Genomic DNA, 13854 nt, shown 5'->3' on the forward strand with positions numbered 1-13854 from the left:
ATACTTGAGCATAGATTGTATAATGATTTAGTCTATCATTTGCATATATTTTAATCTATCATATTTCTCTATGGGCACATTTCACATTGTAACATTAGACTTTTATATTTGGACAGAATCTTTTGTTAGTAGTTCTTATTTTTATATGAATATTTCAGAACTATTTAATAGCTGTCGCATGCTTTACTTGTTTATGTCAGTAAAAGGAACTTTTATTTTGAAATAATCGGACGGCGTTATCAGGCTGCGCCGCACTGTTGTGATTCCAGCAAAGAGAGGTCGGTTTTATACATTTACGTTAGAAGATGTCAGGCTCTTCGTATTTTCCAGGCGATATACAGATGTTTATTTGTCATTTGGTTTAATTTTGTTATTTTGTATCTACCATTAATAAACGTAATGTGTAGTGAATGAAGCTCATTAATTAATAGCAGAAGAGCTGCGTCTCATTTCTCTCCTGTTGTTCATAAGGTTCACATTAAAATTAACTTATGAGGAAATTAAGATTTTAGGCAGGAAATAATACTTTAGAAATGGGATAAAGATGTATTTATAATAGTGTAATGTTTCCAGGGCCTTTCTACAGATCATGAATATGTAACTAAAGATTGAGTGTCTGTACAATGTGGATCTTTTTTTGTTTTTAATTATTTATTTATTTTAGTAAATTAGGATGTAGATGCATTAACTGAGTGATTCTCTTCCAGGCTAGTGCACTAGAGAAGTGATTGAGACACAGACAGAGGTTTAGTGTTGATTTCTTCTTGTTTGTGTTGATTCTTCTCCTCTTAAACAGACAGAGAAACTCCTGCTGAAGCGACTGAGCTCCACTATTATAAAGATGGCCTTTATTAAAGAGGAGAGTGAAGACCTGAAGATTGAAGACACATTCACAGTCAAACATGAAGATGCTGAGCAACTACAACTGTCCTGTACAGGTTGGCTTTTATTCTCATAGCTCAACTCAGTCATTTGATCCTCATTCAGATCTGCAGATCTACGATAATGTAGGATATTGTTGAAGAATGTCATTTAAGAGTGTTAAATGTCTGGAAATTTTATGTTGCTTTTGTCCTAGTCATGGTTTATTCAGTATTTTTGTTTGTTATAGTCATCAAAATGTATTGATTTAATTTGATGGTGAAATCTCAGCTTTGAATCACAGAAGTAAACTGAATTTTCAAAAAGAAAACGGTTAAAGTTGTAATCATATTTCACAATTTAACCCCCTTTCCTATATTTGTGAGCAGAATTAGCTTCTTTCAAAACATGAGAAATGGTACTGTTTCCAAACTTCTGACTAGTAGTGTACACTCACCGGTCAATTTATTAGGTACACCTTACTAGTTGATATTTTGCCTTCAGAACTGCCTTAATCCTTCATGGCATAGATTCAACAAGCTAATGGAGATATTCCTCAGAGATTTCGCTCCATATTGGCATGATGGCCTCAACTGTTTATTTAGATGAGTCACCATTTATGATAAATGCTGTGTTTTCAAAGCAGTGTGGGGATCTTTCATGTCCTCATCCTTGTGCCTATTTCATAAAGGTATCCCCAGGCCGAACAGAACTTTGGCTTTGAAAACTGGCCATCAAACTCGCTTAAGAAAGCGTGGACCATCAAAACCTAAAACACCTCTAAAGGCTGATTTATACTTCTGCGTCAAATGCCGGCGTATGCTACGGCGCTGACGCATAGCCCTTCGCCGTCGGCGTCACTGACGTGCACCTCTCAAAAAATGTAACTACACGTCGCAACAATGCGTAGCGCAAGCTCTGTGATTGGTCAGCTTGGTAGCGCTGACGAGTCTGGGCAGGACTGAGAGCCGCGCGAATGGTGCGAGCTCGATGGAGTGATTGTTTACAAGTGTGGAGTCCCGTGAAGGAGCTCCAGATGGAAAGTTTTGTTTTGTGTTTACCTCATAGTTAAAGTTGTTGCTCGTCCGCCGGTTCCTGCCTCAAAATGAGCGAGTTTGAGCCACTTGTACATCCAGGAAGTGTTCAGGAAAACAAAACAGCAGAGAAGAAACTCGACACAGAGGAACATTTACACCTCACTGCCCACTAGCGTTTCAGAAGTGTTAATGCAGACCGACAGAGACAGCAGCAGAAGTATAAATGCACAGCTACGCAGAAGTATAAACCAGGCTTAATACATATAGGCCCAGTTTCACAAACAGGCCTCAGGTTAAGACAGGACTAGGCCTTAGTTAAGTTAGGCTATTTAATACACATTTATAAAAATGGCCTTAGAAAAATATTACTGGAGTGCACGTGGAGACAAATAAATGACAACTTATTTTGAGTTGAGACAGCTCAAACATGCAATTTAATCTTGACTTGGCTTAATCCATGTTTGTGAAACCGGGGGCTAATGTCTAAATCCCTGACTTGCCAGGAGGGCCCTCTTGTTCTCATGCTTTAACTTTACCGTCTCCTATTATCCAGCAATTTCACACCCCTTTCCGCTGCTTGGTCAGTCTTTAGTTGTCGTCAGTTTGGCTCAGTGAAGTAACACCACATTTATTACCTCAACGTTACTTTCCTCCTTAAACCCCCAGACTTACATGACCATAGATGACATCCAATCCTCAGTACCGCATCAGTCATTCCTGTGTGTCTTGTTTCAGTGATTTTGAGCCAATTTAAGTACGATTCTGACAAGATTGGAAGGAATCGTGATTAAATAGTGTCTACAACTTGAGAGACTGATCAGTTTGTGAAAGGAATTATATATTTTAGAACCAAGGATTCAACAGATAACCAAAAATAATGATAACTAGTCGTGGTGCTGTATAGATAATCCAAGAGGCATCTCAATTTAGGAATAATACCTGTATTTGTCTGTTCCCCCTTAGATCTTATGCCTGGGAAAAAGCAGATTCAAGATGTGAATGATGTCAAGGAAGAGAAAGATCTGGAGGAAGGGGGACAGTTGATATCTGGTCAAACAACGTCAGAGAATAGTGCTCAACAGACTGGACCTGTAAGCGGTTTCACCTGCAAAGAGTGTGGGAAAAGTCTGACTACGAAAAGAACGCTTAATGACCACATGCGGATTCACAACGGAGAGAAGCTTTTCAGATGTCAGCAGTGTGGAAAAGGATTCACTACAAAAAGAAATCTGGCGGTTCACACGAGGATTCACACAAGAGAGAAACCCTACATGTGTCCCCAGTGCGGGAATTGCTTCTCTACAAAAACGTCCCTTGAAGTTCCCATGAGAATACACACAGGGACGAAGCCTTATTTGTGTCAACAGTGTGGTAATAATTACACCACAAAACAAAACATTAAGGTTCACATGAGAACTCACACTGGGCGGAAACCTCACATCTGCCAAGAGTGTGGAGTAAGCTTTATTTACAAAACCAGTCTTGAAGAGCACATGAGAAATCACCCTCGATTGAAACCTTTCACTTGCCAACAGTGTGGGAACAGGTTTACTAGAAAAAGAAACCTTGAAGATCACATGATTACTCACACTGGGGAGAAACCCTTCACATGTGAACAGTGTGGAAAAGGTTTTACTACAAAAAGCAACCTTAAGGTTCACATGAGGATTCACACTGAAGAGAGGCCTTACACATGTGAACAGTGTGAGAGAAGCTTTACACGTAAGGACAGCTTGGAGAGCCACAGGAGAATGCATATGGCTGAGAAGTCTCACGCTTGCCCTCATTGTGAAATGTGTTTTGAACTTAAAACAACTCTGGTTGTCCACATGAAGGTTCACACTGGAGAGAAGCTCTTTAGATGTGGTCAGTGTGGGAAAAGCTTTGGACGTAACGCAACTCTGAAACGCCACATGCGGGTTCACTCAGCAGAGAGCCGTTTTATGTGCCGGCAGTGTGGCGTGAGCTTCCCGGACGGCAGTCAGCTTAAGGATCATGTCAGAACTCACCTCGGACAGAAACCCTACTTGTGCCTCGAGTGCGGGAGATCTTGCACAGAGATAACAAACCTCAAGGTTCACATGAGGAGTCACACTGGAGAGAGGCCTTTCACCTGCCAAGAGTGTGGACTGAGATTCGCGTATGGAAAAGCCCTGAAACGTCATCTGCAAACTCACTCTGGAAAAAAGCTTTAAAGTAAACTCTTTAGGCACAGTTACGATTTTTATTTAAACACTCATGGAGATAAATGTTATTAATGTAACCACACATGTGTAAATAAATGTTTTTTAAAGTAAAATTCACACTCCCAGGAGAGAACCCTGAGCTCTGAGATGATTGAGCCCAGGGCTCCCGCCTGGTCCATGAGCATGTAAGGGGGTACGAGATCAGGTAGTTCTCGAGAGCTGCCCCTGGTAGAGGAGGAAAGGGTGGAGACGGGGGGAATCTTCAAATAAAGATAAGAGAGTAATGCTGGATAGAATATTTATAGTGAGTTTAAAATAATCAGGGGCGAGGCAGTGGCGCAGTAGGTAGTGCTGTCGCCTCACAGCAAGAAGGTCACTGGTTCGAACCTCGGCTCAGTTGGTGTTTCTGTGTGGAGTTTGCATGTTCTCCCTGCGTTCGCGTGGGTTTCCTCCGGGTGCTCCGGTTTCCCCCACAGTCCAAACACATGTGGTACAGGGGAATTGGGTGGGCTAAATTGTCCGTAGTGTATGAATGTGTGTGTGGATGTTTCCCAGAGATGGGTTGCGGCTGGAAGGGCATCCGCTGCGTAAAAACTTGCTGGATAAGTTGGCGGTTCATTCCGCTGTGGCGACCCCAGATTAATAAAGGGACTAAGCCGACAAGAAAATGAATGATAAAATAATCTGATTGGTTTGCTAGTGATTACTGATGGGAGATCAGCCGCGATCAATCAAATCATGGGCTCCTCTCGAAATCAGTTTGTGAAACTTCACAAATTCCTGTAATGAGTTATGGATTGGTTTGTCATGTGTGGGATGAATGACTGTTGAAAACCTTTCTCTATATCATTTTAATCAGACATGTAAAATGTGTTACCAGTATAAACTTATACTCTAAACCACAGGTGGCGAATTCAGTTCCTGAAGGGCCACAGCTCTGCACAGTTTAGTTCCAACCCTAATTAAACACACCTGATCAGGCTTACTGAGTCTTTCAGGCTTGTTTGAAACCTACAGGTAAAGTAAAGGTCTGGTGAACTCTGACCTGCGAAATCGCATCACTTGAGTGCTCGAGGATCAAAACATGGCCTTTCTGTACAGGAGTTTAAAATATGGAGCAATCGCTCGCTTTTTTGAATATCTAATTATCTTGTTTAATCCCGCCCCTTTTCCCAGCGCCGTACGACAGAATTTCGCAAGCTCAAACTCTAGTGTGTTGAAGCAGGGTTGGAACTAAACTCTGCAGGGTTTGACACCCCTGCTCTAAACTACAGTATACCCTTAAGCCTCATAATGTGATGAGTCACACCCCCACACATACCTCATTGGTCCAGCACCATTAATTAGGCGGGATCACCAAATGGCCCAGTGACAGGAGTACACGATAAATCTCTGAGAAATAGATTTCCAGTACCTTGTTGAATCTCTTCCATGAAGGATTAAGGCAGTTCTGAAGGCAAAAGGGGGTTCAACCCGGAACAAGTAAAGGTGTACCTAATAAAGTGGCAGGTGAGTGTATATTGGTAAAGCTTTGTTTTATTTTTATACTATTTTAATGATGTCATCCTGTCATGGCTGTATGAAGTTTGAAGTGAATTACAAGTATAATAAACTATATAGGGGCACAAAAGTAATGTGGTCTTTGGGGCATTTAGAGCGGGTTTGTGTTGCTACAGTGTCCTATAGTACATCCACAATTACCCAAAGTGGTACCAGAGTAGCATGCTTGCTGAGCATTATTTAATATGCTTTGAAACTACAAATTTGAAACCAACACAAATAATATAACATTTAACTTGATTTATCCAACACCCCTGCAGTTCTTTATATGTCGCATGCATTTAGACGTGTATTTTACAATTATTTCCTATCTTTTTTGTTTGTATTATTTCATTTGTGTTTAGGGAACTTTTATTTTGGAATGGCCATCTGATGTCATCAGGCTGCGCCGTTCCTGCATCTGACGGGGTTCACTTGAAGAGAGAGGTTTGTTGTTTTAACATTTGTAGTGTTTAAATAAATGAAACATTTCAGGCTGTTTTATTGTTACAGGCGTTTGTACATTTGCTCACAGATCATTGGAGGCTACTTGGTACCATTCCCCCGCTAAAAAATCCAGCTTAAACCACCCTAGGCTAGTTGGCTGGTTTTAGCTGGTCGACCAGGCTGGTTTTAAAGGGGTTTTGGCCACTTCCAGGCTGGTTTCCAGCCATTTCCAGTCTGATCTTAGCTGGTCAGGCTGGAAAATGACCAGCTAAAACCAGCTTGACCAGCCTGGTTTAAGCTGGACATAGCTGGTTTTGGCTGGGCTCCCAGCCTGCTAGGCTGTTCAAGCTGGATTTAGCTGGTCATCTCCCAGCCTAACCAGCTAAGATCAGACTGGAAATGGCTGGAAACCAGCCTGGAAGTGGCCAAAACCCCTCTTAAACCAGCCTGGTTGACCAGCTAAAACCAGCCAACCAGCCTAGGCTGGTTTAAGCTGGATTTTTCAGCAGGGTCTTTATTCATGGCTGTGTTTTTGGGCAAAATTGTGAGTGAGTCTACTCCCTTGGATGAGAAGCAACCCCACACATGAATACTATTATAAAAACTTAAGCAGCAACTTTTCCAATTTCCAATATTTATGTTATTCTCAAAACTTTTGGCCACGACTGTACACCTTCATTTAACTATAAAAATCACATCAAAAAATATAATTCAGGATAATTTTCAGGGACCTTCCTGAACCCAGAGCTGTATATGCCATATATGCAGATTAGTGAAAGGGAATTTTCAGCTGTTTGTTTTTTTAAATATTTAATTTAAATGAATAGCAACTTGTATACATTTTTTTTTAAATTTAACAATATTACTTTTTAAATTTTTTTAAAGTAATGCGTTTTTTTCATTACTGTGAAAAGTAATATTGTCATGCAACTCACGCTATGTGTATACCCAAAACATATTGTGATTGTCACTTTAAGACAGTGGTCACCAAACTTGTTCCTGGAGCGCCGGTGTCCTGCAGATTTTACCTCCAACTCTAATCAAACACACCTGAACAAGCCAATCAAGAGCTTACTAGGTATACTTGAAACATTCAGGCTGGTGTGTTGAGGCAAGTTAGAGCTAAACTCTGCAGGGACACCGGCCCTCCAGGACCAGGATTGGTGACCCCTGCTTTAAGAAATCAGTTTTTGTTTTAGAAATGATAAAGGAAGCAACACATTTTGAGTATTAGTAGACTGTCTGCTTAATATCTGCTGATTCTGCTCCTTCAATAGACATTTAACAGACTACAAGAAACTTTGCAAGTACATGTCAACTTTTACTAACCCTTACCTAACAGTCTACTTATAATCTAATAAGAATTAGTTGGCGTGTTGATGCAATGCGACTTAATTCAGACCATCATAATAAAGTGTGACCTCATTTAATTTAATTTAATGTGATATTTGCTGATTTCGGTAGAAACGTTTTTTGTGTAATCATTTATTTAATTCAAGATTTGCTCAAATGTAAAGTCCACACTGACTGTGCTGGCTGCTTCATAAAAGAACTAAACATTTTTACATTTCTAAAGTAGCCTTATTATAAAAAATAAATAATAACAAAGAAGCAAAGAACTAAATGTAACTTTATATAAATCATTACTTTTATTCTTGCATTGTTTTCCAACTGCCTGCAAATAGAATATATTAAAACACTGCATATCGAATATGGCATTGATATAGTATTTAATCCATGCAAAATTAAATGACTTATGCAAGTTTCAACATATGTGGTCAGTCTCACTTTTGCTGATGTACTCGGGAAAATTTCTCAGACCTTATCATTTGTAGTGTGGTCTGAAAAGACCTTCGTTTGAAGCACTGTTTGGCAAGCAAACATGAATCAGGACACCACTGTCTAATGCGTAGAATAGGGATTGTGCCTTCATTTGCATTTCTTCATTGTGTTGATTCTTCTCCTCTTAGACAGACAGAAAAACTCCTGCTGAAGATGGCGTTTATTAAAGAGGAGAGTGAAGACCTGAAGATTGAAGAAACATTCAGAGTCAAACATGAAGATGCTGAGCAACTAACAGGTTGGCTTTCATTCTCAAAGATCTGCAGATCTACACTAATGCAGGAGGACTTTGAAGAAGTGTTGATGCAAAGATTTGAGGGTATGAGATCCAGGCATTCAACGCCTTGCGGTTTCAAATACAGTGCTTTTCTATAAACACAATGATGACTCAGCAAATGCAGTTACAGATATGCTAGTATTCCAAGATCTGAGCAATTTTAGGTCTGTCGAGCTGAGTTCAGAAGATAATCACTGGTCTGTCTTCATATCAATTGCCCATAGTTAATATGTATTTATTTGAACTAATAATAACCTATAACATAAATACACTCATTGTATTTATATTTAACAAAGTAATTACATATTTAATGTATTTCTGTATTTACATTTATAATTACACTGTTGACCCATTCTGTACACTAGAATCTGGAGAAGAATTGTCTAGCACAATAGTGAAGTGGACTGCTTCAGTGTTATTAAGGACATATTCTTAAATATCCTCAGAAATAATCACAACATTCGTAAAGTTAGCCCGCATGCTCTCCTCACAGCAAAAAGATTGCTGGTTCGACTTCCGGCAGGACCAGTAGTCCTTTCAGTGTGGAATTTGCATGTTCTCCCCATGTTAGTGTCGGTTTCCTCCGGGTGCTCTGTTTTACCACACACTCCATAGACATGCACTATAAGTGAATAGGATACATTTAAACGGCTGTAGTTTGTGAGAGTGTTTGTGGGTGTTTTCCAGCACTGAGGGTTGTACTTGTTGCAGGTCCACTGCGTAAAACAATTGTCAGAGTAACCGATGTGGTGATCCCTGATGGAGCAGGGAGTAAGTCGAAGGAAAGAGAGTGAGTGTTAGTAAAATCCCCAAACCAGGGAAACACACCTTGGGCTCTCCCAGCCAGCTTTAGGTAAGATGGTTGAAACCAATGTGCAAATTGGCAAAGCCAAAGGTAGCATTGACTTCTCCCATACATTTGAAGAGGTTATACCCATCAAGCCCCGAGAAATGTCATGTGGAGGACATCACATTACTAGTTCTGGAGGAATACACTGCTGGCCTAATACTAGGGCATCCATGGCTCATTTCCCAAAATCCCTCCATCTAGTGAAATCCTAAAGTGGGGTAAGGCTTGTTTCACTTAAAGTTTCCTTGATCTTCCAATGCCTGTCCAGTCTCAAATAGTTGAAGAATGCCTCCATCAACTTTTTCAAGAAGTGTCAGTGTAGCCTCGGAGTTACCACCACATTGACCATAAGACTGTGCCATTGACCTTCTGCTCAATAATCCAGTGTGGAGAGGAAATAGTCTCTCTCCATCCCCCAACAGAAGACCATGGATGAGTTAATCAGGGATGCTCTTAAATAACAACTGTCAAATAGAGGTATTCACTTCCCCCATTGCAAGAGCACTGGAACAGCTTTGTGGAGCCAGGATCTTCATTCCTCATGAGCCAGGAACCCATTCAGTCCTGGCCTAAACCCACCACCAATGAATGTTAACAATTCGTTGATTTCTTCGATTTATAAAGATGTTTTACAGCCAATACTGCTGCACTAACCGATCTTCTGAAAGGCAAGTCTCTATCGTAGATGGTTGAAGCTACCAAAGCCATGCAAACAGTCCAAAATGCCTTTCCATCTAGATTCATTAAAAGCCTTCATCATTAATGTTTACTCATTAACATCATGAGTTGGGCCCATAATGTCAAAGCAGTTGGGAAATCTTCTACGACTGCATCCATGTGCCTACCTCTTCAAGAAGTTGTCCCCCGCAGAACAGAACCATGACTTTGGGAGCAGAGTTACTGGCCATTAAACTCACCCTTGAAGAATGGAAGCACTGACTGGAGGTGGGCCATCATCTTTTCAATGTTTGGATAGACCATACCCAGAGTACCTCCAATACATTTCATGTCTAAATCCCAGACTAGCCAGGCAGCCACTCTTCTTCACATGATTAACTTTACTATCTCTTGTCTTTCAAGAGAATTACACCCCTCTCCACTGATTGGTCAACCAAACAGTCTTGTCGTCAGCTGTTTGTCACTTCAGCTCCATTAAATAACATCTGTCATCACATCAATTATTAAATCAATGTTTCATTCTCCATCAAACCACCATGCTCGACACGCTCCTCAAAACAGCTCAGAATTTCAATCAGTCATTTCTGCGCGTCTTGTTCCAGTGATCATCCGAGTCCATTTAAGTAAGATTCTGACAAGATTAGAAGCAATTGTAAACAAGTTATGTCTACCACCTGTAATATATATATATATATATACAGAATATCAATCAAAATATACATTTTAAAACCAAGGATTCGATAGATAGCCAAAAGAAAAGTTCATTTTTGAACTGGTTGTGATGCTGTATAGATAGTCCAGTCCAGGAGAATAATACCTGTATTTCTCTTTTCTAACCTTAGATCTTTTGCCTTGGAAAGAGGAGATTCCAGAACTGAATGATGTCAAGGAAGAGAAAGATCTGGATGAAGAAGGACATTTGATATCTGGTGTAAAAACTTCAGAAAATAGTGCTCAACAGACTGGACCTGTAAGTTGTTTCACCTGCAAAGAGTGTGGGAAAAGTCTGACTACGAAAAGAACGCTTAATGACCACATGCGGATTCACACCGGAGAGAAGCCTTGTCAATGTAAACAGTGTGGAAATCGCTACATTGATAAAAGCACCCTTAGAAGGCACATGATAACGCACACCGGAGAGAGACCTTTCACATGTCAACAGTGTGGAAAAGGTTTTACTAGAAAGAGCAACCTAGAGGTTCACACGAGAATTCACACCGGGCAGAAGGCTTTTACATGTCAACAGTGTGGACATGGATTCACTAGAAAAAGTAACCTAGAGGTTCACACGAGAATTCACACAGGAGAGAAACCCTTCATATGTCCCCAGTGCGGGAATTGCTTCTCTAGAAAAATGCTCCTTGAAGTTCACATGAGAATTCACACTGGGAAGAAGCCGTACGCATGTCAACACTGTGGTAATAGTTTCACTAGAAAACAAAGCCTTGATGTTCACATGAGAACTCACAATGAGGAGAGACCTCACATCTGCCAAGAGTGTGGAGTAAGCTTTATTTACAAGAACAGTCTTGAAGAGCACATGAGAAATCACACTGGGGAGAAACCTTTCACTTGCCAACATTGCGGAAATGGGTTTACAAGAAAAAGAAACCTTGAAGACCACATGAGAATTCACAACGAGGAGAGACCTCACATCTGCCAAGAGTGTGGAGTAAGCTTTATTTACAAGAACAGTCTTACAGAGCACATGACAACTCACACTGGGGAGAAACCTTTCACCTGCCAACAGTGCGGAAACGGGTTTACTAGAAAAAGAAACCTTAAAGATCACATGATTACTCACACTGGTGAGAAACCCTTCACGTGTGAACAGTGTGGGAAAGGTTTTACTAAAAAAAGTAACCTTAAGGTTCACATGAGGGTTCACACTGAAGAGAGGCCTTACACATGTGAACAGTGTGGGAAAAGCTTTACACTTAAAGACAACTTGGAAAGCCACAGGAGAATTCATATGGCTGGGAAGTCTCACACTGCTTACACCTCAATCATTTGATCCTCATTCAGATCTGCAGAAACACACTCATGAAGGAGGATATTGAAGAATGGCATATGAGAGTTGATGCAAAGATTTGTTGGAATGAGATTCCAGATCCCAACAGTGTAGAAATAGTTTCACTGGGAAAGGCAGCCTTAATAGACACATAAAGATTCACAGTGAAGAGAAGCCGTACACCTGTAGCGAGTGCGGAAAGATATTCAACGTAAAAGGCAGCCTCAAACTTCATGTTAAGAGACATTGTAAAGGGTTTCGGTTCTAATATAGTCCTGGTGGCCATTTTGATTTGTTTTTAATTTTTGCAATTTAACCACTTCATTTAAGATTTAAAGGGGTGGTCCACTATGACATCATATTTGAAACTTAAGTTGATGTGTGATGTAGCTGTGTGAACATAAACTACATCTCTGAGTGTAAGATGCTCAAAGTTCAATGCAAAGGGAGACCTTGGCTTTTACAGCTCTAGCTTAACAAAGCTTACAGCAAACAAAGTTTGGGGACTACAAACTCAGCTAATGATTGGTTATAAAACTTGTTTTACATGCTGTCTCGGGAGAGAGTCCTGAGCTCATAAGATCCTCCAGCCCAGGGCTCCCTCCTGTTGCTCAGGTAGAACTCGAAACTCCCCTGCTGTAGTAGCTAATGAACAGATTAAGAGATAAATACTTACTAGGAGCATGTCTGTAGTGATGATTTGGATTAGTCAATTAACTTAAGTTGCATGTTTTTGGATGGTGGGAGGAAACCGGGGGAAACCCACATGAGCACGGAGAGAACGTGTAAACTCAGGACAGAAATGTCAAGTGGCTTGGTAAGGACTAGAACCAGTGATGTTCTTGCTGCGAGGCAACAGTGCTAACCACTGGGCCACCGTGCCACCTAACGAGAAAAGAGTAGGGGTGGAAGGGGGGTAAGAAACTGTGGTTATTTATAGTGAGTTAGGAATTTTCTGATTAGTGAATTGTGAATTGGCTGATGCAGGACCAGCTGTGATCAATCATGAGCATGTGATCCTCGTGAAATTAGTTTATAAATAAACTTCACTTATTGCTCAGCCTTAATATACATATTTACAACAACATATACACAGCAGTTCTGTCTGGTTCTTGAATCAGATTTTTGTTGGTAGTAAAATAGTACCGTGGTCCCTCATTATAACGCAGTTCACCTCTCGCGGTCTCAAAGTTTCGTGGATTTATTTTTGTGCAATTTGACATGCTTTTTGTTCTGCGTCCTGATTGGCTGTTGTCAATCAATCTCCGTGTCTCCTGTACAGTACAGAATGCGTTCAGCTTGCTAAGTTAACATAAATCTTCGATGGCTAGCAGTGTGAGTTCCCCTAAGGAAGGCTTGTCACTGTCCACAGCGTAAAGGGGGTCGCACGCCAGATGCACCACGCCATCCATTTTAAAACTGTAAACATAGGTTTATATCAGGGTACGCACACCAGCACCGAATGTCTGGCACCTGTCCCAGCTACGACTCAGGACACTGTTCATATTTCTGCTGAATAGTTTCATTTAAAATAACATGCGAATGTGCACATCCTGTATGTGTTACTTCCAACTGTCACATGCAAGGCGCATCCGAGGTTGCATGTCGACCCCCTTAAGGATGTAGTCCACTTCAGCTTATGGATCAGTGACTACAGGTAAAAGAACATTAAATTAACCTTTTGCGCCTGAAAAGAGGTTTTGATGTTCGGTTTCATTCGCAAATGCTGGACTTATTTTTCTAAAACAAGATAGAAAGGTGTGAAAATGTCAATGCCCGAAATGTTATAGTATCTATAATAAACATCTATAAATAATTGTAAAAAATAAAGTGGACTACTTCACGGATTTCGCCTATTGCGGGGTATTTTTACGTATGTAACTCCCGCGAATAACAAGGGTGTTTTATGTTGTGCAAAGCAATTCAAAAGCGATTATAGCCAGTAATACTAATGTGAAGCTGTATTTGTTTTGGGTTTTATACTTATGAATTTTTTCAAAATTACATGCTATAAATATTTTCTGAAACATATAAGCCCTGTTGTTGTTTTTTTTTTTTTTATTTATTAACAACTGAACTGAACAACTGACACTGTCTTTTGTTTATTATTGACTGCTTTTAAGTGA

At 40.4% G+C, this 13854-nt stretch overlaps 2 protein-coding genes across 4 annotated transcripts; both read left to right on the forward strand.

Annotated features, from left to right (window-relative positions):
* The first annotated feature begins 234 nt into the window (after positions 1 to 234).
* Positions 235 to 4368, forward strand: zgc:172128. Of its 2 annotated transcripts, NM_001114473.1 has the most exon segments (3): positions 235 to 278; positions 797 to 938; positions 2862 to 4368. In NM_001114473.1, coding segments are annotated over 2 exon segments (1329 nt in total). In that variant the 5' UTR covers positions 235 to 278; positions 797 to 841; the 3' UTR covers positions 4094 to 4368.
* Positions 4369 to 5517: 1149 nt separating this feature from the next.
* On the forward strand, positions 5518 to 13758 carry si:ch1073-398c20.3. 2 transcript variants are annotated; one of them, XM_068220553.2, is made up of 4 exons: positions 5518 to 5593; positions 5989 to 6070; positions 8045 to 8150; positions 10560 to 13758. In XM_068220553.2, exons 2-4 carry the CDS (start codon positions 6017 to 6019, stop codon positions 11729 to 11731), a joined length of 1332 nt encoding a protein of 443 aa, XP_068076654.1. In that variant the 5' UTR covers positions 5518 to 5593; positions 5989 to 6016; the 3' UTR covers positions 11732 to 13758. The 2 variants fall into 2 exon arrangements, with proteins under 2 accessions (XP_068076654.1, XP_021331002.1); XM_021475327.3 differs by lacking the exon at positions 5518 to 5593 and having other exon boundaries at positions 6019 to 6070; positions 8041 to 8150.
* Positions 13759 to 13854: the final 96 nt, after the last annotated feature.

The sequence above is a fragment of the Danio rerio genome, chromosome 4, assembly GCF_049306965.1.
Source record: "Danio rerio strain Tuebingen ecotype United States chromosome 4, GRCz12tu, whole genome shotgun sequence".
NCBI lineage: Eukaryota > Metazoa > Chordata > Actinopteri > Cypriniformes > Danionidae > Danio > Danio rerio.